Source organism: Rhinolophus sinicus, chromosome 16, assembly GCF_057876585.1.
Source record: "Rhinolophus sinicus isolate RSI-liver-muscle chromosome 16, RSI-T2T, whole genome shotgun sequence".
Classification (NCBI taxonomy): domain Eukaryota; kingdom Metazoa; phylum Chordata; class Mammalia; order Chiroptera; family Rhinolophidae; genus Rhinolophus; species Rhinolophus sinicus.
The window spans coordinates 46,844,599-46,872,407 of record NC_142516.1 but is presented as its reverse complement, the minus strand read 5'-3'; the positions used below and the strand labels follow the sequence as shown (position 1 = coordinate 46,872,407).

General features: G+C 43.5%; 1 protein-coding gene across 1 annotated transcript; it reads right to left on the bottom strand.

The window, feature by feature from the left end:
- Window positions 1-25,878, bottom strand: KLF9 (KLF transcription factor 9). The gene is made up of 2 exons (XM_019730638.3): window positions 24,098-25,878; window positions 1-3,464 (listed from the first exon to the last, which is right to left on the bottom strand). The coding sequence occupies exons 1-2, from the start codon at window positions 24,600-24,602 to the stop codon at window positions 3,235-3,237; spliced, it is 735 nt and encodes a 244-aa protein (XP_019586197.1). The 5' UTR covers window positions 24,603-25,878; the 3' UTR covers window positions 1-3,234.
- Window positions 25,879-27,809: the final 1,931 nt, after the last annotated feature.

Genomic DNA, 27,809 nt, shown 5'->3' with positions numbered 1-27,809 from the left:
TCTTTTATCATTTATTATTTTTATTTGGACAACATATATACATATGTACAAAATACCTACGGTCAGAATCCTCTATTATAATTTCATTTGATTTACAAAAACGGGACAGCAAAATAACTTAGGTCACTAATACTGCACAAAAATAAAACTGATTAAACAGTTGTAAAGATCAGTATCTTACAGTGTTACAGATCATCTGTTGTGAAAGAACATTGCAGTCTATCCAGAGTGGTGATTACTGTGCTAAATCTATCTGCAAACTTACCACTAATCAGTTTCTGTAATTATAACTACCAAATAGAAATCTCAAAAGAAGCATGATGTAGAGATAGACCTTAAAGCCAGGGTATCATTCCACAGTGGTGAAGGGCTTTCTTCTTCCCTAACCAAGGAGAGGAGTTATCTTAACTCTAAAACGATTACATTTTCCAGAATATGACAACTACTTACAGTATTAGATAAAACAACTTTTCTTTCTTTTTAAACACCTGCAATAGTCTTTCAAAAAATTCAGTTTGGTTAAAAAAGTAAACAAAAATTACTATCCTGCATTTGGATTTTTATAAGTTAAATCCATGGTCTTTTTAATATAAAAAGTAATTGTTTCATAGTTTTAGTGTTCAATGAACTCTAGTAGTCCTCGTTGAACCATATTTGAGATAGTAAATCTAATTAGAATGCTGGTTCCTGTTTTGTGACATTTTAAAACAGGATTTATCACAAAGAATAAAAAGCCTTGAGTTTATACGTTACATTACTATAACATATAAGAGAATATCAAATGTGTGTTCGTCAACAACTTGAAAAGGCAAGTAGCAACTTTTTTTGGGAAGTAAATTGTGCATTTTTTTTTTTTTTTTTTAAACAAGTTGCTGCATTTACATCCATCTAAGTGCTGGATACAAGCCACATACAGATTTACTCCTGAAACTACAAAGATTGTCTTTCACTGACTTTGCTTGGTTTTCCTTCGTTTCTTTCTGTGAGGGAAAGATGAGTTTGTACAAGTGAGTGAGTTGCTAGGCAACCCCAAACTCTTCACTCACTAAAAGGCAGCGTGCAGAGGATCAAAGCAGAACCATTCCATGAGCTCAGTAAGAAATAGGCAGCCTAACCTATTTCATATGGAAGAACAGATGTCCTTAAAACTTATTTTGGACACAGAAATTAAAATTTGGTTTAAAATAAGCGTTTCAAAAATCTGAAACAGAGGTAGAAAGTGTTCTTTATTTTTCCTGACATGTTTTCCCGTGAGAAAACACTTTCCTTTTTATCCCATGGACTGCTCCCAGTCCCTAATGTTAAAAGCAGTTCTCTTTATAGAACTACTAATTCAACTATGTTGGTTAAACAAACAAACAAAAAAACCCCAAAAAAACAAAAAACACCGTGCTAGTGATGGCTATTGTATTGGGAGTAGGAGTCAGCTGTGACCCATGCCTGCTGCAGGAGCCCACACTGGTTCTGAACTGGAAATAAGTATGTATCAGGTGAAATAACGGGTTCACTGAGAGGGAGGCACCCTGGCCTTACACAACACATCGTATAGCACATGTGTAAACTAGAGTGCACCAGAGCTCCCTGTTTTCACTATCAGATAAAATTGTCAGAAAGCATTATTTCCGAAGAAAAAAAATGTAAACATTTCCCCCACGATCACTGCTGACTCCCCTATGTGAGGTTACTTCTTAACTATGAAAACTCAGTTCATTTTTTTGACCACGTAAAGGCCAAAATTAAGTTTTCAGGTAAATGGCATATTATGGATGTAGTGGTTTAGGCCATTGTAGACACCTAGATACAAGACATATAGTGGTGAGGCTTCTGATGCAAAAGATACAGTGATGTTTCATTTGTACGCAGTCCACGTGCCTTCGTTCTCCAAAAGGGAGGAGTTTGCGGTCTCCTCTGAAATCATCGTGGTCTTTTCCCTTGGCACTCACTACTCATAGGGGTATATTTGTCTTTTACGTAACTCTCACACCTGTTGGTGGGAGTTTTGTAGGAACATGGGAAGGAGACCAACAAACCTTCCCCTTCTTACCCCCGCCCCCCCCCCAAAACAAAATAGGTGTTTCCAGAGCTAGTTACTATTATGCACCCATTCAAATAAAACCCAACAGAGTCAAAGCCCTCTCCCTCTGTGGCATTATAGTACAATAAGGTGACGTTAACTAAAAAGATCAGAAAATTTGGAAAAGTTAAGAGAGTTAAAATTCTGTTTGTTTTTTTAAATTAGAGAACAACAACAACAACAAAAACCAAAAAAAACTACCCTCCTTCTCCTTCCGCATCTATTGTATATATATTGCCCTTACATCTCTGCCATGATTTCTTAGGGAAACGTGTATACTGTAAAATAAGCCGATTATAACGTGGTTCCAAACAGAACGTCTTCTATCCTTAAAGCATGTATTTAACTTATTAATCCTCTGCATTGGAAAATAAAAGTGCAGCTTATGTTCAAAAAGTACAATTCATACAAAGCAAGGTTTAAAAGTTCTGTACTTAGTGTAACCTTTCACAGGTTTGTCTTGATTAGTATAAATTCAGACTGCTTATCCATTGACTATAAGTAACTTTTTGTGTTTTCAAGTCTTTAGATGACAGATCATGCTGGAGTAGGTGTGCTTTTGCTTGCATAAAGACAGCTGTGCTATGGCGTGTTGTGTTTTGTTTTTTCAATTTCACAAGTCGACGTGATTCAAAAGAGTGGTGTTTGCTAAAGAAACCAAAGCACACTCGTCATTACATTAAAAGGTACGAAAACAATTCTGAGAGACAGCAAGCAGAAAGGGCCCAGAATGACTGTGTGACCCCACAGGTCAACTCACCCAGTCAGACATATGTACACCAGTGTTGAATCTTTAAAATTCTACCCCAGTCTTGGCTTAGCCCCTTATCCCCACCCATTACCCACCCCGCCCCCACCAAGAAAAAATAATAATAAAGGAGAAAAAAAAAAAACAGCATTTGCCTTCCCTCCAAAAGTCAAAGTTCATGGCTGCCTCTGCAAGGGGACCAAATGTGGACTTTGATCTTAGGCTACAATGTGCTTTTTAAAAACAATGCAGGGAGAGGAAAATTAGAATATTGACCAAAAAACAAAAAAACTGACTTCCGGTGCTGGCAGCGTGCCTCTTCTGGGGCTGAGTTTCCACATGTCTGTCTGTTTGCTGGGAGTAGGTTTGTCTCTCCGGGGTCCGTCCCTCCCTGGCTTCGGTGGGTAGCACCTCACAAAGGGTTGGCCGGTGCCTTTTTGGATCGCTTGATCATACTGGGGTGGAACTCGGTGTGACGCCGGGCGTGCTTTGTGAGGTGGTCACTCCTCATGAAGCGCTTCTCACAGAGCGGACAGCGGAACTGCTTTTCCCCAGTGTGGGTCCGGTAGTGACGGGTCAGCTCGTCTGAGCGGGAGAACTTTTTAAGGCAGTCTGGCCACGTACAGGGAAAGGGCCGTTCACCTACGAGAAGGGAATCAAGACAGGATACAGTTTAAAGAGCGCGTAACAAACATTCTGAAGGCTGGTCATGGTCAACGATCCCTATGACTCCAAGGATAAATCCCTAGTCGACAAGTGCTACGGGCTGAATTGTGTGTCCCTGCCCCCATTCCTATGCTGAAGTCCTAACCCCCAGGACCTCAGAATGTGACTGCACTTTAAAGAGATAGTTAAAATGAAATGAAGTCATGAGGCTGGGCCCTAATCCAACAACTGGTGTCCTTAATGAGAAGAGATTAGGACACAGACACAGACAGGGAGAGAAAAGGCCATGTGAACATGCTGGGAGAAGATGGCCGTCTACAAACCAAGGAGAGAGGCCTCACAAGAAACCATCTCTGCCAACGTCTTCATCTTGGACTTCTCGACTCCAGAACTGTGAGAAATACATTTCTGTTGTTTAAGCCGCCCAGTCTATGGTACTTTGTTATGGCAGCCCTAGCTGATACCAAGAAGGAATTGCGGAGAATCATCTTCTCTAAGCAAATGAGCTTGCTACTTTGTACCCAATGGACCTCCAAGAACCTTGGAAATTATATTTTCTGGTTTTACTCTGTGGAGTGGCTGGTTTCATGAGTTCTCTCAGAGGAGTCAGAAAACTCAGTCCTTTGCTAAATTTCATGGCATCACAGAGATGGAAGACTACTGAAGTATCCAGTCCAAATAACCTCCCACCTGGAGCAGGCATTTCTCCTCAAGCTCCTGAGTCCCTGTCTGAGCAAGTCTGGTGATGGGGAGACCTGTACCTGACAAGAAAGCCTGCTTGTTGTTGAGCATTTCTGTCAATACACTCTTATTCGTGTGAAATCTGCCTGCAAAGGCCATATTTTAAATCAGATTGGCTTCATATCAAAAATAAGCGTATTCCCTCTGCCACATAAAAATCCTTCAAATATGTGAAGACAGCTATCATGTCTTTCTCTAATCTTTCTTTGTCGAGACTAAACAATGAGTTTTTTCCAATTTCTCATAAAAGAGCTAACACTATTCTAAAATAACCTAAGTGCAGTCACAGAGCTAAGGGCCTCATATGCACCATCTCACTGAATTCTCACAAGACACCCCACGAAAGTGGCCCATTTTACAGATGAGGAAACAGAGGTTTAACACTTGACAGTGTTTCCACATCCCTCCCCATTCCAGTTGCAGCTAAGACCCGCCTTCCAGATGTGATCAGGTCAGTGTCAGGGGCCTCCTGACCCCCAGATGGCAGAAGAGGGACTGTGTCCATGTTTGGGAGGGACATATACACGCAGAAAGGCAGAACGGGCTATCTGTCTAAGATGAGAGTCTTGCTGGCTCCTTTTGGGAGTAACTGCCCCACACCCCACCCCTAGCTCCGAGCGCCTGCCTGCTCCTCACACCTTTCCAAGCACAGCCCAAAGCAGCTGCTTCACAGACTCAGGGCATACAGACTCCTGGTTTCCACAAAACTCTCCAGACACTCCTTTAGTAGGTGTGAGGAGTGAATATTTTCTCACTCCTGTCCCCACCTTCCTGGAATCCAGAGAGGGACTCAAAAGGCTGGGAGCTGTCCAGCGTGGTGAGTCTGAATCATCCAAAAGTTATTCATTCTTTTCCCCAGGTTCTCCTAAACTATGCCAGAGATGTAGAAATAATGATAATATCAACAAAACAAAACCTCTATCACCTTCATGATAACCTATACGTGACTGAGGTTTTATTTGCTGTTCTCTAAGCAGAGAGAGCAACAGTCTTCATAACCTGTACAACCTACTTGTTCTTATAGGAAACCCAACGTGGACGAGGAAGTCTATATACAGTAGTCCCCTTCTCCGCAGGGTTATGTTCCAAGACCCCCAGTGGATGCCTGAAACCTCAGCTAGTACCAAACCCTACGTATACTATGTTTTTTCCTATACACATGTACATACACTTTAGAGCTTCTCTTCAGCATATCTGAATCGCCAGCATCACTACTCTTGCACTTTGGGGCCCTTATTAAGTAAAATAAGGGTCACTTGAACACAATCACTGTGACACCCGGCTAGTCCACTTGATAACTGAGACAGCATCTAAGTGACTAATGGGCGGGGAGCATATACAGGGTGGAGATGCTGGACAAAGGGATGATTCACGTCCCGGCTGGACAGCGCACACAGCAGAGTGGTCAACACACTACCCAGAACAGCACACAATTTAAAACTTATCAATTGCTTATTTCTGGAATTTTCCATTTAATATTATCAGACCCTGGTTGGCTGTGGGTCACTGAAATTCAGAAAGTGAAACCGCGGGGGGGGGGGGGGGGGGAGGGGTGTGGACTACTGCAGATGGAGTCACTCTACGGGGAGTCTAGGTATAAATCCTCACTGAACTCTGTGCTAAAAGCCACAGCAGCAACAGGCAGCAGCAAACCAACGAATGAAGACCCTTACCCAAGGTGATGAGCCCGAGGATTAATAACGCACGAGGGTGCTCAAGATCTCTGGTGAGGCCAAAAGGAAAGAAAAAATAGAGCTTCAAACAGAACTCTCTGAAACAATGACATGGAGTTGAAAACTACACTTTGCAACTTCGTTGGATTAAATAGCATTTTTACCCAGTTCAGCAGAACTTTGAGCAAAAGCTGAAATGCAGGTTGTCACAACCCAACAAGGTTGAGTTTCCTCGGGCAAGGACAATGTCATGTCTGACTTTTGTGCTACTTGTGCTGCCAAGCATTTAGCAAATGCCTAAACACGTGTGTGTGCGCACGTGTGTGTGTGGTCTGTGTATGATGTGTGATGTGTGTGTTATATGGTGTGTGTGTGTTGTGTGGTGAGTGTGTGTGTGTGGGTATGTGTGTGATGTGTGTTATATGGTATGTGTGTGTTGTGTAGTGAGCGTGTGCTTGTGTGTGTTGTGTATGTGGTGTGTGTGATGTGTTGTATAGTGTGTGTGTGTGTGTGAGAGTGGTGTTTGCTGAGTCTGTTCATCCTCCAAGTTGCTCACATGACCAAAGTCTGCTCAGAAGTTCCTGCATCACCGGACAAGACTTCTGGGCTATTGCAGAATTAGACTGCAGCACACTCCTCTCTAAACCCAACGAAGTATCTAAGGGAGAAATGTTCTTTTAAATATGTATGTTAAAAACTACAATGAAGAGTCACAATTTATAAGGTGATAAGTTATAAAAAAAACAAATCAAAACACTCTCTCTGCTCTCTCCTTATTGGAGCCCTCTCCCCACTGCTTTATGATTGGATGATAAGGAAAGCGATAAAAAGGAAAAGCTCAGTGTTTTCTCAATGCTTGTTAGGACAAAAACTCATCAGACGCAGTTTTCTTCGAGGGGTGGTAATATGGTCCAGATTACTCACTGGCACATGTTTCTTTCAAGTGAATCATGAGAGGCGGTTAATTTATTTGAATGGATCTGTCTCCACTGTGGAAAAAAATGGATCAGAAGACCATTCTGCCGTGTGTCAGGATTAGAAAATAAGATACTCCCTCTGTATGAGGAAGATGGTTTCATGGACGTGATAATGGAAGATTGCCATGAAGCCTGAATCGGCTGTACGTACAGGAGAATTATTAAGTATTGATGCTCACAATTTACATATATTTCAAGGGCAATCAGGGGCCATTCCCATTGACTTCACTTTCAGTCTCGCTTATGGCTGTGCTCCCTTCACTGATCCTCATAGTTGTCATCATGTGATTGTTCTCATTACTTCTAACCCAGATGCTGTTGCTGACCTAGCATCCTTAGCCCTGAGTGTTTCAGAGATCAGAGAAGGCCCCCACAGATCCCAGAGCAAACCAGAGCTGGCAGCAGCCTTTGTTCAACTCACGTAACTTGTATAATTCAAGTTTACAGTTTCCAAGCATGTAGAAAAAGATCTACTTGAAAGTGAGTTGCTAGTGTGAAAGCTCCAGGATCATTTTGATTCTTGGATCCTTTGGAAAAGCATTAGGAGCTTTGGATCAATGATATTAATTAAGGGTTGGCAAACTATGGCCCACAGGCCAAATGTGATCTGCCATCAATTTCTGTGAAGTCCATGAGCTAAGAATGGTAGAAACACCATTCTTCCATTTGCTTTTAACCAAATGGCTGAAAACAAAATCAAAAGAAGAGTAATATTTTGTGACGAGAAAGTTATATGAAGTTCAAGTGTTCATGTCCGTACACAAAGTTGTACTGGAACACAGCCATGCTCACTCGTTTCCGTATTATCTATGCTTGCTTCTCCTCTACAACAGCAGTTGGCTACAAGGATCATATGGCCACAAAGCCTAGAACATTTACTGTCGGGTCCTTTAGAAGAAGTTGGCCGACCCCTTATCTCAATCTGAAGATTGGAACTTCTACCTGGTGTAAATCCAAACATCTTCAGGAGCCAGACACATTATTAAAAATGGGTGAAATGCCAGGTGTGTTAGATCATGGGTTGTGGTGCAACCCATGGCCAACTGGAGAGTGCTTTTCCCTCTGAAAAGCATTCAGATTCAACACTTTATAAAACATTGTTCCAACCAAGCAGTGTGTGCAGGGGACCCTGGATAATCTGAAGCCCTTTAAAGTCACCATCTCTTTAACCCAGAGGAGAATTTGCATACAACCTACTAGGGGATACATTTCAGCATGCCAGTCATTGATAGACACATAATAAGGTATCATCGAGAAAATAATACATGTTTTACACCTAAGAAAGTATGAAATGGGGAAATCATATGTAGAGAAGGAATAGCATTTAAGGCTGAATGGGACCAGAGACAATGAGCAGAGGAAGGAGAAGAGGCTAGGATTTGCCCTGCCTCCTGCAGCCAGGGGGAGATCAAAGTCAGGCCTTCCCTTTTAGCTCAGTGCTAGGGCCCAAAAAAGAATGGTTACCCGACTTCATAGTGAACACATCATAAGGCAAAGCAGCTATCAGTTAAAGAATATTTAAACTTGTCTTTAGTATTAATGAGAGAGTTACCATCCTCCTGGGGGTGGGGGAGAGAACAGACAAGTACTAGTGTTTTATTTCTGGCCTTCACAGGAAAACACACCCAGAGGCAGTGACACAATAAACTCTGCTTTACTGGAGTAGAGCTGTTAACAGCACAAGTTTCTCGCGTTTTCATTATTTATACAACACTCCCCTCCCCTTTCAGCAACAAGCTAAGCACCTTTCGCTGACAGACTCAGCTCACAGTATAAAATAAACCTGATCAAAACCGCTACTGCACATTGCACCAAATGTGTAAAAGACTTTCTTTGCAGAGAGGCCAGGCCTCCAGAAGTCTCCTGGGCCTCCAGTGGGTTTGAGAGAAATGGAGTGGGGCTTGCTGGCTCTGCTCTCGCCTATTTAGCACAAATGACGGCTCACTGCTTTTAAGAAGGAGGCTCCACTCCACCGGGAGATGAGTTTGACTATGCCAACTGAAGCTTATTCTTCTCAGTCAAGTCTTGAAATGAACAGTGTTGAGTCCACCATATAGAGGGAGAAAGGGGACAAGTGTGGGGATTGCTAATTGGATACACCTAACCCTGTCCAGGCTTCCCTGGGTTCCGACAGGCTGCCCGTTAAGGGAGGCCTATGCTCTCAATACGGCCCCTTTCCCACCTGGTTCTTCTCAGCTTCCCTTCCACGATTCCACAAAAAGGTCTAAAACGGGCTAACCTTAGCCGAGGCACGAAGGTTAAAAATACAAACTCTGAAGTTTCCACTGCTTCTAGCAAAAGTAACCCAATCTAGTAAATTAAATCCAAGGAAATGAGGCCTCCTTTTTAGAACAAAACTCTAAAAATGCCAATTAAGAATCATAGCTTCTCACAGATGTACAAAATCAAGGCTGCTGCTTGAGGAAAAACAGGGGTTTTTAAGTGCAAAAAAAAAAGCAAGTAGGATTCCAGAGATAAAAGGATAATATATTAGAAAATCATATTAATATTTATTCCCCATTATAACACACTCACACCCACCCAGACACATATCTTGCCTTGACAAATACAAAACAGTATTTGATAAAATTGATAAAATTCAACATCCATCCCTAATAAAAACTTTCTGAAAAATAGTTCCTTAACAGGATAAAAAATATAGATCTGAAACCTTTCCAAGGTTAATCGTAACATAAAAGTAGCATTCCCATTCAAGTCAAGCCCAAGGCATGAATGGACACCACCCCCATCATTACTGCTACCTAATGTAGTTCAGGAAATGTTCGCAAGTGCAACTACATAACAAAATAAGAAGTAAATTGTGGAAAGGAGAAAGTGAAATAGGCATTCTTAATATTTACAGTCAATATAACTTTCTACTTGGCAAGTCTAAGATAAATAACTAATATAAATTTAAACTAATATAAAATAACAATGCATTCCTAGGAGTAAGTACACAAAAGAGCAATGGTGTTCTTATACGCTGACCACAGCCAGTCAGGATAAACCTTACAATAAAAGTTCAGGGCCTGTAAGAAGAAAAGCATCAAACCTTAATGTAAAAGAAAATGAATAAATAGTACACTTCCCATGTTCTCGGATGGTAAGACTTAATGGTGAATGTGGCAATTCTGTACAAATTCATCCATAAAATTAACAGACCTCCCAGAAATTCTTTTTTCTTAAACTTGAAAAATATTCTAAAGTTCACTTCGAAGAATAAGTGTGCTCAATTTGCCAAGAAACTTTTGCATTAGAATAATAATAAGTGAGCACTTGCAATACCAGTTATTGAAACGTATGATTATAGCTGCAGTAACTAAGATAGTGTGAGACCAGCACAGGGAAAGACAATTCGGTGGAGCAGACTCAAGCCTGAAAATAAACTCAAGACTCTATTGGGATGGGATATTGCAAATTAGTGAATAAAACGATGCTTAATTCAAGTAATGGCATAGACATCTGGTAAAAAACAAATAAATCTGGATCCCTACCTTATACCTTTCACTTAAATTAATTCCCAATGGGCTAGATACATAAATATAAAAAAATAAAACCATGAAGATAAAAAAATAATATATGAGTGAATACTTTTTAGAATCCTGGAATGGGGAGAGACTCTCTAAACACGAAACCAAAGGCAGAGTCCTATTTGAAAGACAGCTTTGAAATACATAAAAATGTTAAACTTCTACATGGCATAAATATATAAGTAAAAAAAAAAATTAAGAACCATAAGAATGAACTAATAGAGGAAATTGTAGCATATGACGAAAGCTGAAAATCTGTAATATAAAAAGGACACTTGCAAATCAAAATGAATAGCCCAATGTAATAAAACTGGGCAAGAATGCAAACAAGTAAGTTGTAAAATAAGTTGAAAATATATTCAATCTCACAAGTTATCAAAACATGCCAGTTGAGACACCAATGAGATACATATCAGTCTGGTGAAAATGTTAAGGTATGTTCTTATACCTATCATTGGTGGAGGCACGAGGAAATAAGCCCTCTACTGAATGGAAGGGACTTATAACTGATCCAGGGCCATCTGGCAACATATTTGTCTAAGAATTGTTTTGGTAATAATTAGATAGGAAAACAAAAACATACACGGATACCAGCAGTGTTTACAAAAGCTAAAACTTGAAAACAATTTAAATGTGTAACAGTAAAGAACCGGTTTAATACAATATAGTGTATCCACACAGTAGAATAACATGTAACTGTTAAAAGGGTACTAAGTTGCTACATATTGGAAAGATGGTAGCAGCATATCCCTAAGTGAAAAGAGCAGCATATGTGTGTGAACAGGTATGGAGGGAAAAAATCCTGAAAGAACATATACAAAACATGAACAGTAGTTACCTGTAGGTGAGGGGATAAAGAGTAACTTTGACTTCTTTCTGTAATTTCCCCCTACATTTTCTAATTTTTTTAAACAGTAAGTACAAATTTCTTTCATAATGAGAAAAAGTCAGAAAGTCTTACAGAAAACAAAAGAAACAATGGTGCACCAGAGTTTAAATTTTTCCACAAATGTTTTATAATCAAGAATATATTCCATGTGGGGAATGGAGCGGGGAAAGAGTTACTTTCTACTGAGAAATCACTGGAACACTCCAATGTACAAGATCAAAGAAAGGAGAAGAATCATTCTGTTTCCTTTTCAAACAAATTGTTAGAAAGTGAGAAACTTTCTGAACAAACTACATCTGTTTTCTCACTCCTCCTCCACTTCCACCCCTCCTACTTTTTCTATACGTGAAAGGAAAATGGCCCCTACAAGAACAGACAGCAATCTCCTTCAGGTGTGGAGTTACACCCACAGTGACAGCAGGGCTGCCCCACCAAAGACTGTCCTCATTAGGAAGTGGGGGCTGAGAGCATGCAGACGTGCAAAGCCCAGAATCCAACAGTGCTTCTCATGGACCAGGCTGGTGCGCCTCATGTCCACACAGACCTGCCCCCAACCAAGTCTCCTGGCACCATGTTGTCCATTATCACCTGGCCTTAGTACCCATGGGACAGCAACATTGACTTGCTGGTACAAAATGTGAGCCTTTGCTTTTCTCATTTCCATTTCCATTGCCCTCAAGTGTAGAACCACCCAAGCACTTGATAGAGGAGGCAGGCAGACCACCACTGGGTAGAGACAATCCTACATTCCCTGCATGAAGCATTCCAATTAATACTGGACTCAAAAATCAAGAGCCTTCTGTTTGCCAAAAAATATTGCTACCTATACATGTAGATGTTCTGACAAAATAAAAACACTTGATAGGCTTTGGAAGAATAATCCTGCCTGAATGACATTCCATCATATTACCATTTGCTCTTGGCCCCTCTCGAAACACCTCTTGTGATCTGGTTTCCTTTCATATTGCACGTGTTGATACAACAGAGTCACTATAGAGTTTGGATATGCAATTTTACTTCCTGGCCCCCGAGTTTATCTGTGGAAGACAACTTGTCCCATCCTTTAGGTTCTGAACTGGGAAGTGGGTGTGAGTCTGTAACATCTGTTATGAAGCACTTCCTCACTGGAGCATGTTGGTGTCTAGGAAGCAAGTCTGTCCGAATACTGCCTGCACGGTTTCAACTTCAACTGATCTGTGAGACAGCACACGTGCTGGGACCTCAGGAAAAGAGATGGCAGACAATAGATTCTTGACTCTTTCAGTTTTCAGCCCAACAAGAGATATGGCTTGAGGTCTCAGTTATACAGCCCCCATCTCAGCACCTCTGAATCAGCAGAGAGGTGAAGCAACCTCCCCACAACTACACAGCTAGGTCCAGGCCCAGATTAGCTGATTCCCAAGCCCGCATTCTTCCACCATCCCAGACTACGCTACTCTCCCCAGTTACTTGTGGAAAAGGGAAATAATCAATAAACCTACTGGGCACTGAACACTGAATAGGATATAAATATTGGATGACAAAACTCTCCTGAGAACGTAAGATTCTCTGCATCTTTGCATTTGAGGTGATTTTTATGACTATAGAATTCACACCTGTCCTGTTTCTGATAAAGCTGACTCACAAATGTGGATGAGCTGCCCGAGGTCACCCTTCCATTAGAACCAGTTTTCAAATTCCTCCTTCAGGTTTGAGCACAAAATACGATTAGGTTGTGAAAGAAGAGCAAAGGCCCTGAGTGTAGAGAGAGCCTTTTAGCACACGTTCTTCTAATTCTCTTCCTTTCAGATGCATTGCCTGGCAGAGGGCAGAGACAGTTTAACATACGTAAATTGGCTGTTGAGCTTTACATTTCAAAATGGAGTTTTAAAAATGTAAAGCAGACCCCGAAGTCCTTCAACTTAAACTCACTGCATTTGCCAGTTTTGTCCCAAGACCTGAGCTGTAGAGGAGAGATTGGAGGGGCTGTGGTGGAGAACAGACACAGAGGTCTCTAAGAAGTGCCTGGCGATCTGTCCTTTCCTTTTGGTAACAGGCTTGGGCAGTCCCAGGGGAGCGGCCACTGTCACCAGGCCCACAGCATGCCCAGAGCTTCTCTGAGCCCCTCCCAAAGGATGACATGCAGCATCAACAGCCCGCCCCAGAAAGCCAAAATCAGAGGTGAGCCTCTTGCCCACCAAATAATCCATTACTCCCAGGAGAAAGAAAAGCAAAGGGGGAGAGAGAGAAAACTCTAATTTTGCAAATTTTCACCCAAAGGAGTATACAATTTAAGACAAAATTGACTGAGAGACCCTGAATTGCCAAGATAAACTTTTCCCAGCAGAAACGGGTGGGGGGGGGGGTGAAGGGGCTTGAGAACTCAGTTCTGGTTACGGAGAGTTATTCTTTGCATACCCAGGATTGTGACTGGGAAGTTCTTACCCAACACGCATAGTTGCTTTTCCAGGGCCACTAAGGCTTTTGGCCTCGTTAGTGAACACAAGGGTAACCTCTCCAGTTGTGCATTTCAGTAAAATTATTTGTTAGCATCTGCAGCTTCCGGTCTGGGGACAACGACTATCCAGAAAGCCGAAGCCTTTGGCTCAGAGATGACAATGGGCAAAAGAGGAAGACACTGGGGAGGAGACGGGTATCTGATCAGTAAATGCTTACTCTACATGCCAGCCAGGTTGGGGTCCTTGTCAGGACTCAGTCACTAGTGATGTGACTCTAATATGTGTTTCTAGCTTTTTCTCTCTGGGCTCAAAGTCAACCTCCGTCCACTGCTGGCACCAGAGTAAGACCATATAGGGCCTCTTCACACATCCCACAGGGGCCACCGGCAAATAGTTTTTCAAGCTTTAACAGAGTGAACCACGAACTCATACTGCCTGGTGTTTGTTCCCGAAGACCATTAAGAATGGCAGGGCTGAGCTGTCCACTCTTCACCAACAGCCCCCTGCCTGGCGCCCCCAGCCCTCCTTGGGCACACATTCCTGAGCAGTGTTTTGAAATTTGGGAGCAAGCAGGACATGGAGAAGGAATGACTCAGGATAGAGGGACATGGCCCATGTTTCCTTCATGCTGGGAACCCCCATCTCAGTGGGGTAATACTCACCACACAAGCATTTTGTGGCTCACCATGGGTACGATTTACAACACGATAGAGGGAAAGCCAGCTGTCTGCTTGTCATGCTGCTTATTTTCATTAAAACGGCAATGGTATAAAACTACAGCAGAATTATGTCAGCATAGGGATTTAAGTCATTTTGATGTGTTTTTGTAAGTTATTTTTAAGATCTAATTTTTGCCTCTTAGGATTTATTACGGTGTTTTTGTTGGGCATTACACACACTGAAGAGACTTCTGAATTCCAATGGGCATCGCCAAATAAACAGCTCATCTTTGGAAAGAGAAGGCCTTTATCTATTAGTACACAGAGTGACAACTGCTCATGGAGACACAATTCATTTCTCTAGGCATTAAAATGGAAAGACGACTGGTATTAAGACCAAGTGAGTCGTGCTACTGATCACACTGCTGCTGTCCCACTTGTTCCCTGTGAGGCTTTGGGTTTTGCCTCCTAGAACAGTCACTGAGGAAGGCCTGCGGATACGAGCCTGAGCACAAGAAGTACATGTCGAAATAACCCATCTCTGACAGAGACCATTTAGTACACGCACTGGGGACCTGGCTTTAGGCTGAACTCCAGAGATGGTCCAGAGCCCTTTCTCTTCAAAGGGGAGAAAAGAATGGAGAAAAAATGGTTGGCATACAAATCTGTCATTTTGTCAAGCTCTGCTCTTTGGAACGTCCTGCTTGGAACTCTACATGGGCGGATAGTGTGAATAGCTGTTGGTTTTGTCTGGCCTCCACTGCCTCTTTTGACTTCCTTTGGGAAGTCACCCCTTGCCTACTCTGAGTCTATGTAATTCCAGTGGGTGACCCCATTCCCTCAGATCCAGAGGTTGGATGTGACCCAGTTGTACCACAGTGACTGAGTTTAGGGACAGGCACAAAATCGTAACTCAGGTATGACGTTTGAATGAAGCCTGGCACTTCTGCTGGCATCACTAAGAAAGGGGAACTGTCTTTCCACAGGGTTTGGGAACTGCCATCGTCCCACTGTTCGGAGACAGCACGCCCATCAACGCAGCCAAAGCGAAGGACAGCAAAGCCAAGCCAGGGACAGCAGCAGACACTGAGTACCTGTATCCAGGGATACCTGTAACTAGAGCTACCTCAGATGTGTTCGTAATTCGAACCAATAAAGTTCTATATTTTATTAAGCCTGTCCAAGTTTGGATTCTGTTGGTTGCAACCAAGAGTCCTGACGAATACAGACATGGACCAGAACTGGGGTCTTTTTCAGGTGGAAGGAAGCAGGTTCTGGATAATTATTGGGAAAGACAGGGTAGGTTCGATCCAAGTCCAATATTTGTACAGATATTCCTAACCAAGTTTTATGAAAACCAACCACAAGCCAGTGTTAGAACATACAAGGAGAGAGCTAAAGACTGGTGGCTTTAGGACCACATTCAAGAGAGCCATGCAAAACACAGGGACTGCTCCCACTGGCAGAAACCAGGGCGTCCAGGTCAATAACCATTCATGCACAACCCCAAGCACCCAGAAACATACTAGGAAAATCCCAGAATAACCTTGGACTAAGTTAACTAACTCCAAGTCTAATTCCTCCTATAAAATGAGAAGAGTGCCTTCCTGGCTCATAGGACTTCTGTGAGTTTGAATGTCACAATGTATGTAAACTGTTTGGAACTTGACCTGTAATAAATGCTGGATATTATTGTTACAATTACTATTATTACTATTACTATTGGTACTGCTAATATGAATAATTTGCTCTTATTACGATTATTGTTGGTACTATTATTCACAACATGCCTACTGCCTGCAATCACCATCTTGAGCAGCTCTTTGCATGTAACACGCAAGAAACAAATATTGTTTAAATGAATGAGCCGCTGCTGGCTTAATCTGGACTTGTAAACAAAAACAAGTCCAGGAACCTCAAGGGCTTTCTGGGCAACACATGTAAATCATTCATTTTTAATTTTAATATTCAGTATATGGGGACACTGTCCTCAATGCTTTAAACAGCTCATCTGGATTAAGTCTCATAACAAATCCATGAGTATATAATTATTGAACTCCATTTTACAGATGGGAAAACTAAGGCCCAGAGTTCTTAAAATTAGAGAATGGCAGAGGCAGGATTCAAACACAAGGTCTGAGGGACCCGGAAGCCCGCACTCTAATCGCTCTATCGACTGCAGGTAAAGGCCTCTTCTGGAGAACCCTCACATTCAAGTTCCTACGAGGGGACTGGTGTCTTCCTCAGAGGCCAAACTCTTCTTTTCTGACTGCCTCTTTCTCATTAAAGCTGGCTCCCTGGAAGGGAGAGATGGTGAATCCTTCCCCCTCCCATCCCCATCTTTTTGAACAAAGGTGACCTATAAGATTTCTTCTAGGCCTGATATGTCCATAATTCTCAGGCAGGATTTCTGGACTTTTGTCTGCCCCACTGGTTCCTACTTTGGTTCACATCAGGTCGTCCGGGAGGGACTCACTTCCAAAGCAACAGACTTGCCATGGAAAAATGGTCAAAGTTTGTTTAATACAAATACTACTGCCTGCATTTCAAATCCTTTGTCATTAATTCTGTATCATTTAAGCTCCCATCTCTTCGGTTTAATCTATTTAAATAATGTCATCACTTTTCAAAAAGGTTCCATCAGGGATGAACTCCTTTCTCCAGTTCCTATTTGTGATCATTCTCAATTAAAAAAAAAAAAAAAGAAACAAAATTCAACGACCCAGTGGCCCTGGCCTTAGACAGTGAGCTCAGTGGTTCTTGCAGCTCTAGAACCTTTAGATTTCAGACCAGATGATCAAGTCTCATCTCAGGACTCCAAAGACTAACACACCTCATGATAAACTGAGATTAAAAGGGAAGCCTGCAAGTACACCACCATAAACATGGGCTGTAAGCACAAATGGAAATAAATGCCTTGGAATAGCCCATGCATAAAAAATAGATGCATCTCACTCCCTTAGTGGGGAAGGCATTCTCTAGAAATAATAATGTTAGTCCTATTATTTGCTGAGGGGACTGCTTAAGGCCGGGGTAAGACAAATGTTTACTCTTGGCCTTAACGCACCAAAAAGGTATTAAAGTTTCAGGAGGGCTCCAGGAAGGGAGGAGTAGGAAATTTCACAGGCACTGGGCCTTGGGCTGTTTCACAAAGTATATAATACAGAATAAAAGGGCGGAGGTCCAGGGCTGACTCCACCTCTGCTGGAAGAATTCACAAGGAAGGAAGAACAGGGACCACGCTCTGGCCACTAGCACTTCATCTTAACAGCCCTTCAAAATACCTGGTGCTGCGGAGGAAACTGAGGCTTTGGGAGATTCCACACTATGCCTCAAAGCACACGCTTGTCAAGATGGACAGCCAGCTTTTGAACCCTGAGGGTGCACTTCCAAACCATCCAAAGCCCTCAAAATGCTTCGACGGGACAATCCCTGTCTATCTGAGAGGGTGGGCATATGCTTTTTTAGAGATAAAATGATGGATGGGATAACCGCTTGAGGTCACTTCCAACCCCCAAATTCTATTTTTTTGATACTAACAACTGCTGCCACCGAGAGCCCCGAGTTAGACCTAGGCCTGTGACTAACTTCCCAGCAAAAAGTGGGGGGTGAATGAGAGGCAGGATTGCTCAAAGACCACTCAGAGGGTCCCATTTCTTTCCCTTTATAACCATCGGTGGGGTTTTTTTTCCCCCTCCTTTTGCCCCTCCTTTCTGCATGTGTTGCATAGAAACAGAAAGTGCCTTTGTACCAATTACTAGGCACTAATTTACGCTCTTCAGTGGGCGCTGGGCCTGCTGGAGAAACATTAGGAAAAGGTGGGAGGGTCGGATGTGGGGGAGGATTTGAGCAGCAGAGGCCTGGAAGGCTGCAAGCTTTTTCTTCAAGCTTGAGAACAGCCAAGGGGGGAGGGGGGAACAACAGAAAATTTGGAAGTCAAAACTAACAAGAATGACAATGCTGTGGGTTTTTTGTTGTTGTTTTTTATTTTTAATCAAGAATGCTAATAACCATAGGCATTCAGAAATCAAATGGATGGGCTAGAAGTCTACTCTCACCAGGGCGTGTCAGGTTGTTGTAGGGGCTTGTGAAAGAGTAAATACTGGGAACTCACCCACCCACTTTTCTTTTCAATGAGCTTTTTAAGGAAGGCCATTGTCAGCCACTTTCCCAATGTGTCAAATGATGATTCTCCCAGGGAAATTCACTGTGGGCATTTCTCGCAGATTGCAGAGTGACAAGTTCTTGGGATGAGTATCAACAACTGAGACAGCAACACAAATCTGACCCTTCTGCTCATAGTCCAAGAACTCATTTCCCTCACGTTACTTCTTTGTGTCTGAAGGTAATGGTGTGTTACCATCAAAACACCAAAGTATTATTTTTATTCTGGTATCTCCCTCCCCAACCCAGCTCCATTTACACCCCTCCCCTCTCTCTTCTCACCACTCAAAGAAGATTTGAGAGGAAAATCAAGGAAACAATGTTTTTACTTTGTAATTCTAATCCACTTGTATTTTCTGTGGTGAAACAGTAATCCTGCCACAGCAGCAGCAACTTTCTTAAGGCCGCCCCACTGCGTCTTTGCTAGGGCAGCTAGATGGAAGATGACGGACAAGGAGGACCTGAGGGAGAACCACAAATGGTTCTTCCGCCTCTGGGACTAGGAAGAAAGAGCTGTTGGGTCCCCCGACAGGGTGAGACTGCAGCAGCGAGCTGGGGTGGGAGCAGCTGTCTGGACCATCCTTCCTTGAATCAAGGGAATTTTAGCCTCTTGTCTGAAACCCAAGAGGACATCCTTGCAATCCTTAGAAACCTATTATCCACTAGACCTAGAGGCCATGTGTCTCCCTTTGCTCTTGAATGTAGATTGCTATTTTTTCCTGACAGGATACATGAGACGTGTCTAGACAGTCTCACTGAGGGGTGGGGTGGGTAATACTCCCCCTAAGGGGGCAAAAATTAGATCTTTGGCAGGTGAAAAAGTCTTAGCTATTACAATGGTTTGTGGTCTTCTAAAGGGGGAAAGTGCATAAACAGCTCTACAATCTATTTGTGGTATGAAAATGTCATGGGGGGAGGACAATTATGGGAAAAAATGTCTAAAAGTCTCCTTAAGGGAGAGAAAAATGGGGAGGGAGAAAGTAGAAAACCTATCTGTGCAAGCTCCACTCAGGATTAGCTGTAAATCTATCTTGGATGAAGCATGAAGCATGTCAGGTTATGAAATACCATTCCACATCGCTTTGGAGGGTACTCTCTGGAAAGAGCAATGGGGCAGAGAGAATGTGTCCGTAAGGATCAAGGCACACGACCTCCCTTCTACTAATGAAGAGAAGACACAGTGGTACAGACTGGGCAAGGGCTATTTAATAGGCTGTCCAGAGTCTACTTCTGAGCTAAGGCAACTAGCGTAGGGCCCTGCCTTGCGCTGTCCCTGAACCCTTGCCTCCCGGGGAGCAGAAGTGGGTCCTTCTCATACCTTTGATGGCACTAGAGTCTCCTGAACCAAACAGTTCACTCTAAAGATTTTTGCAGTAATTAAGAGAAAAGAAAGAATAAAAGAGGCATGGCGCAAGCCTGGCATCCGTATAAGCAAAAATGTAAAACTTTAGTGTCAGGGAGGGAACATCCCATCTGAGTTAGACTTGGCCCATGATGGACATTCCTAGAGAGGCCAGAAAATCTATTGCCCATAGTGGTGGATGACTTCCACGGTGGGGGTGATCCAGGTCCCTTCGGCCAAACAGTCTAAGTATAATAGGGAAATGTTCAAACAGGATAAGGAGAAACAGAAGCAGCCGCTCTTGGAGTGTTTGCAACTCTTACCTCTCCTTGTTTTTACATGAACTTCCTTCTGCCCTATTATTTTTAATTGTTTAAAAACAATTTTTTTTTTCTGTAGAACTGGAGTATGATGGTTGGGATTTAGGGCTTTCTAATTTTCAGAATTCTGTAACTAGTGTCATCAAGCTCAACCCACTGTCACCAGTTGAGGATAGCTGACTTAAGTCCCTCCAAAAAGAAAGTAAAATTTCACCTGGCGTGGAAAGAAGGCCTAAGGTTTCTATAGCTGGTATGTCAACCTGGTGTTAGGCGGATCTGACAATGATCTTTTGATCTGGAATTTGGATATAGTTGTTTCCTTCCCCAAAAGACCCCCCCACCCCACCCCACCCCCGCAACATACATATACACTATGTACAGGGTAACCACAAAGTCAGGAAACTTAGGATCATTTTTTTTTAAGTGCATGTGGAGGGGTTATGGGGACGTGAGTAGCAGAGGGGGGATGGGAAGTGAGTAGTTTTGAGTGGGTGTTTGTGGAGGCCAGTTTGGGGTATATGCTGGGAGGTGGCGGAGTGTGGGGGTGTGGCTGAGGGGACTGCAGAATTTGTGTGTGCATGTGTAGAGGGAGGGGTGTGGTTGTGGGTCTGTGGTGGTGTGCCAGAATAAAGCCGGTTGCATTTTCAGATAATATGTTTGATACGTTTTCAGGCAAAGTACTCTAATTGTTAATATGAAACATAACAATAAATATACTCTAAAGTATGCAAAAGGTCTGGAAATGGAAAAGAGTGTTTTTGTTGCATTTCTTTTCAGATTAAACCATGGAACCACTGCTTAAACTTTACAGATACATCACCTAAGAAGACATCTCATCTCGAAACTGAAGAAAAACAAACTGAGCATAGTATTAGAAAATGTAAACAAACAAACTTATATATAAGTATTTAAATATATTTAAAAATAACTATGTCCTGTGTTTCCTAATTTTGAAGATCCCCATCACACACAAACTATATATATGATCCAGCATTTCTTGAGGGCCTACTGTGCATGGAATCCTATTAGGTGCTTTACAGATATTATCCTTGCACAAAAACCTTTGAGTTCAGTGATAATACCCTATATTGTGGATTAAGAAACTAAGGATCAAACAGAGCAGAGGTTGCAAACTTAAATGCCAACAGGATGCAAATTATCAAACCAAAGGGCACAGCCCCATATAAAGAAAGATCAGTTCAAACCAGTAATTGCTAACCAGGAATTCAGGCCCAGTATTGCCAGATCGTTCGATTTTTCCAGAGAAGCCAGAAATCTGGATTTGTGCCGGAATCCACTAAATTTTAGATTTTGGTAACTAATTAAAAATTTTAAGCCTTGTATTGGCCAGGCCAAACCAATGTGCAAAGCAAAATCAACACCAGGCCTCTAGCTTGCAAATTCTGAATTCAAGTAACTTATTTAAGGTCTTCCAATGGGGCAACAACAGTAGGACAAATCAGAACCCAGCTCAGCCTGCCTCAAAAGTGTCTTTTCTCTTAGGACACAAGAGAAATCGTTGTACTGAATTAAATGCAATTTTGTTTAAATGACTCAATTTCTAAAGCCGCTGGCTCAATCCAGGAGGCAGTAGAGACTACAGCAGAGGTAAGCAAGCAGCCTGAGGAATTCTTGTTGAGCCACATCTAGGAGAGGGGTGTGGCTGGAATTTTAGCTTATAAAAGCTTCACAGAATGCAGACATTTCAACCGCTATCTGTTGTCCACCTTCTGGATTTAATACCAACAAAAAAGAAAACCAGGAAGCTCCTTCCCCCACCCCCAAAACAATCTAACTCCAAGCTATATCTGAAACTTCCAAATGCATAAGACCTCCTACAAGTCTCTTACTTAAAGTAGCCTTTACACACATACCTTCTTTAGCAGGAGTTCCCTTCTGACAAAATTTAGAGCCCGAGGTTTTTGTTTAACCATGTCCTAGTATTACTGTGCCCCCCACACATAAATAAGACACCTGCAATCACCACATCACTAGTTTCAAAAGACTGACTGTAACATTTAAAACAGGATTAACATTTCTCTTCGTTTTCCACTCTTGACTGTGTGTGTAAAAGGTTCTCCTGAAACAGCTGAGCAGACTTGCCTTATGGAGAATTAAAGAGCACCACGCATGCACGCACACATAAGCAGCCATTTCTATAAATGCCTGAGAAAATCACTCAGCTGAATGGTCCCGAACGCTAGGAATCAGTTTTCTGAGTTGGACAGACTGGGGTAGCTCATACAGAAGCACTGCAGGTCTCCCCAACTGCACGACTAGGCAGCTCCCTGAAGGAGAAAGTGCCTTTGCTCAAGGTGGCCGTGGGTGTCCATGTGAACAGCCGAAGTCAGGGAACATGGCTGACACAGCCAGACCCGCCCAACAGCTGTTGGTGAGTAACACCCTCTGGTTAATACACCCCTACTTCACCCCTGGGGAGGCACACTAAAGGTCACATCCCCCAATCCAGGCACAATACTTTCAACAAATGTACAGATGCAAACTCTGAAATGTGCTGTTTTACGGCCGCCTAGATGACAACCTCAAGCAGAACCGGGTTTTGCATTAACCACGGAGGAAATTCAGTTTGACTCCTGTGCCAGCAGCCACCTCCACAAGAAGCACTTTCCAAAGGAAATAAAATATGAGATGCAGTTACGTGGCCTTCCTTTGAAAAAGCAAAACAAAACAAAACCAACCAATTATCATTTTAAAACTACAGGCCCAGGGCCTCATATGGAAATGCCAAAAATGACACCAAAAACAGCAACACTTTTCCAAGTAACTCCAACAACCACCTTTTCAAGATGGTGTCATAAGACAGTAGGTAAAGGAGTTTCACAAGAGGACCAAGCCCCGTGCTTCATTGTCAGAAGAGCAGTCGTAAAGGAACCTTACTGAAGATGGTGAGACAGCAGGCCCAAGCATCAACACTTTCCAACTTTTCCTGAAGTATGTGAAACAGAACCAACAGAATTGGCGGACCAAGGTCCCTGCAAATCTTCAAAGCCCACTTTATCCTGCAGATGTCTTTCCAGACACATGCATTTGGCCAGCCCTGCCTTTGCTCTCCCTGGGAGACACAGTTCCTCAGGGCCTCTAGAACATTTCAACAGTCATTACCCAGCCTTGACCTCCAGCAAAGACCACACCTCCTGCTCCCTAACTGCTCTATTCAGGGTGGAGGGTGAAGCTAAGTCACAGGGGGAAAAAATCAGCTCTGAAAGCCTTCTCATTAAAGAGGCTGACTAGTCGTGAGGTTAACCTACCAACCATCACTTGATCAAACTCCTCTGCTGCCTGAAGCAGTGTTATTTTAAACCTCTCTGGGGACTCCTGGCCAAATTTAAAACCACCTTGGCAAGCCCTGAAAAGTAGCAAGCATACAGCGAAATGAGTCCTTAGTCATCCTTAAAAGGTTCCATGTAAATTGCCGCTTCTCCCCAGGTTTTGCCTCTTCTCTGCAAACCCACAAGAAAATCAAATAAAAGATACGCCATTTGACTACCCCCCTGCCAGCACCTGCCCAGGTGGAGTGACCCCACGGTCTCCAGATGTGGGAGTCCTGGGGGGGCGGGGCAGGACAGGGGAGGGGCGGCACCACTCCCGGTGAAGCCACGCACAGGGGCTGGCAGTCCGCACTCACTCTGTCCGCCAGTTTAATGCTCTCCGCGGCTTCCAGAGGCTGGGGACAATTAAGGATTGAGTGAGCTTTTCGTCTCTACACGGTCCAATTATTTAAAGAGTTAAAACAGCATCTTATCCAAAATGTTTGCACCCGTTAGGCCAACTGTAGTGTCCTTAACGCCCAGGAACGCTGCCTGGCCAAAGGTTAACTAAACCCAGAAGTCGGTGGGAGAGGGAGACGCCGCTAACCTGTATGCACTCTGTAATGGGCTTTGAGATGGGAGGATTTTCCATAGACTTTCCCACAGCCACTGTAGGGGCACTTGTGCCTCTTTTCGGAGGCGTGTTTCTCCTTCGCAGCCACTCCAGGGTGGAGGAGGGAGAGCGGGCTGGGCGCGCTGCCAGGATCCTGTCTCTCCTCCGGGCTGTGGGAAGGACTCGACCCAGATTCGGTGGTCACGTCGCTGTCGGATCCCATATCCTCATCCGGACTCTCCAGACTGTCGCTGCACACCGAGGGGTTCTGGATGGGTCGGTATTTGTTCAGGTCCAACAAGCTCTTGGCGATGGTGACCAGCGTGCAGTAATCCTTCCAGGTGTCCCCCGGGTCACCGTGCTCCTTGGTCACCTCGCGCTCAGGTAGTCGTAGCCGCTCGGCGTCCGGAGCGCCCCCATGCTCCGGCACCGCAGCGCGGTTCGAAATGGAAACCAGACACTGGGCAGCCACGAAATCCATGTAGGCGGCCGCGGACATGGTGCGGGCGACAGCAGCCCCGGCGGCGCGGCCAAACTTGGCGGTGGCTGCGGAGGTTCGGCTCGCCCTACCCTGGCTTCGGACGAGCGGCGCGGCGCGGCGGCCAAGGGGGCGGGGGCGCGGGCGCTTCCGACTCTCAGGAGCGCGGAGGCGACCTCAGCCCCTCATCTTTACGTAACCAGCAGCGCCTCCGCACGCAGCAACCACGGCCCCGGGCTTCGCCGCGCTGCCGCCTCTCGCTGCCGCCAGTGCCCCGCGCCCGGCGCGGTCCCTACGGCGGGCGCGCCCGTCGCCCCGAGCCGGCTTCCTTGGATAGATGCCACACGTGGCGGTCGCAAGTTTATTCGACTGAATACGCCCCCGAGGCGCTGGGAGAGGAAACTGCAAGAGAGGTACACGCCCTCGGCCGCCTCTCCGTCTAGCCGAAGACCCAAGACATTCACCCGACCACCCTAACACGGGTGGCAGGGGCTGGACCAACCGCCACGTCTAAGAGACACTTTTCCCCCAGCCCACTGACGGCTTCTGAGCCCCTGCTCTCGCCGGTCCGCACCGTTCCGGCATTCTCTTGCTCAGTAACAATTTCGCAGAATCCCATCACGTCACACTCCAAACCCCCTCCAATTGGCCAGTGGGGAGGGTGATTCAACTCTGTTTACTTTCTCCCCCTGCCAGTCAGAACGGCCTTTCGGTGGAGAGGTGCGTCTAGAACCGGGGCGTGCGGCCAATCCGACTGTTCCGTTTCGGTGCCTCGTGCTACCCCTACAGCCACGAACGCTTACATTTAAAAGGGTAACAGCCCGGAGGCTGGAAAGGAGTAGCCGTACATCTTCCAAAGTGCCTCTCGGTCTGGTAGCCGGTCCGGGCCGCCTGGCTCCGTTCCAGCTTGCGGAGCTGTGGGATACACCGTCCTAGTCGGCTGCGCTGCTTCTTATCACAAAAGATAACTTCTGGTTCGGTTTTCCAGCTCGCAAACAGTTAAGTGACTTCCTGCAAACGCTACAGTCCCAGCAACCAGGCTTCCAATCAAAAGTAAGTTGGTTGATGTCACTGACATTGGCTCAGCCAATCAGAAGGGCGTTCCGAAAGCCAGCGCTCAACACTTGTAAATGCGGAGAGCTGTAGTGAAACTGGACACATCCTTGTATTTTGAGTTGCTCGTTGTAAAAATGAAAAATGTATGGGAGAGCAGGGGTGACGAATAAATGCAATGTGAATCTATAATAAAATTAAAAAAGAAAACTAAATATGTCAGGCCATGTTGTCCAAGAATAAACAGAAATGAGAAAGCATCACTTCGTTTTTTCAGTTTTTGGATGCAGCATGCTTTGGGGAAGATTTTTAATAGTCCTTCTATCCAGCACGTGAGCTATGACTAATTCATCTTTAAAATGCAAAGGTGACAAAGTTCTGTTTTAAGAGCAGTCTTTCTATTGTCTGGCTATTCTTTGAAACACCTAATCATTGCTTTTGTGATACCTTTTACTTCTTCCCTAGAGCAATTTATCCTAAGTAAGTTTTTTGTTGTTGTTTTGAAGCTATTGTGACCCACCTTCAAATAAATGGAGACAAAACCGTCATTTGTATAACGTTTTTAAAAAAACCATTCTTAGCTCCTTTTCATTCCACAGATTCCCTGCATGGTTGTTAGGATGTGTGTCCTTCCCTCACCTTAAAAATGTGGAGACTGGGGACACAGAGAAGTGACTTGTCTACCTTATCAGGGTAGATAGTGACAGACCTCAGTTGGAACCATAGATCTCCTGATTCCTAGCTCTTTGAGCTTTACAACAACTGAGCTCTTTGGTTTTGTGAAATATTAACTATGTTAAACAAATTCTTAACTGTAACCAGCCAGAGAGCTTTCACCATTACTTGATCAACAATTAGTATGAGCCGTAGAGTCTGATTAACTCCGTTTGCCTCTGTCTCTTAATGAATGATGGGGTTGTTTTCCATCTTGATAGCTGAGAAAAGAATCTAGGGCTAATCTCCTGCAGAAGGCCTATTGTCAGCACAATTGATTAAAAATACATTTACTTTCCTAACGGGGTGTGAGAGGTAACTGCTTCTATGTGATGCAGATCCAGTGAGGTCCAACCGTGACCCCCACTGGCTGTTCACCTTTGTTAAGGTTTGGGAAAGTTACACCAGGTTCTTGGTTTCTAAAAGAAGGATCCCAAATTAATCCTCCCAGTCTGAAGGCTAGCGTAGTTTATTTTGACTTTGTTTTTGAAGTGGTACACGAAGATATTACAGTAGGTGACTAAATGGGAAAGGGAAGTACAGAAAGCGGGTTCTGGTCAATCGAGAATATCATCATCATCAAATCCATCACTATCATACTAGTAAGATAGACACATACATCGTTGTGTGTAAAAGGGAAGCCATCTTAGGTTTCTTGAATTCCAATCCCCTTAATTTTAGAAAAAAATTCACTAAAGCCCAGGAGAGTTTGCCTACTTCATGGTTTTTCTGGGACACACTCTGTCCCCAAGGATACATGATCACTTAGAAACTGCACCTTCTCTTGCCTCTTTAAGGTCCAGCACAAATACCTGAGGGATCTCTGTAGGGTCCCTATGATAATGGCCTGTACAGTCTCTCGGACTTTCAGTGCTACTGGCATTGCCTGGGTACCTTCACACAGCCCCAGAATTAATACTGGGGTGATTCCAGAAAATAAAATAAAATTATTTTTCCTTGAAGACTGTAATCCAGGAACTTGACTAAATCATTACAGGATTTTTTAAAAATATAAACTTTCCCCTCCCTACCTCTTGCCCTCTTCTCTTTAATTCCCTTTAATTTTGTTTGGACTGAACATAAACCCGGAACTCTTACAACTCATTCATTTCTGAGTTATAAAAGAAAGTAATAAAGTAAAAGAAAACTGAGATTTCATACACATGAATCTCTCTCACACATTTACAAACATAACTGCTGCTGGATTTGATTTAGAATATCTTTTTAAACCCCACAATTCTAAAATTGTAGATTGCTTCTTCTTTTTTCTCCTTTTCTACTCATTCACTCTCCAGATTATTTACATTTCTGTCAATGAGCTAGGCATAAGGGAATACAGAAATGAAAAGTCCCTCTGTCTTCAATGAGGCTTATATGTTAAAAAATAAATATATATAAAAATAACATATTACAAGTAATAATTCCTACATCATGATTTTTTTTCTTGTATTTTCAACAACA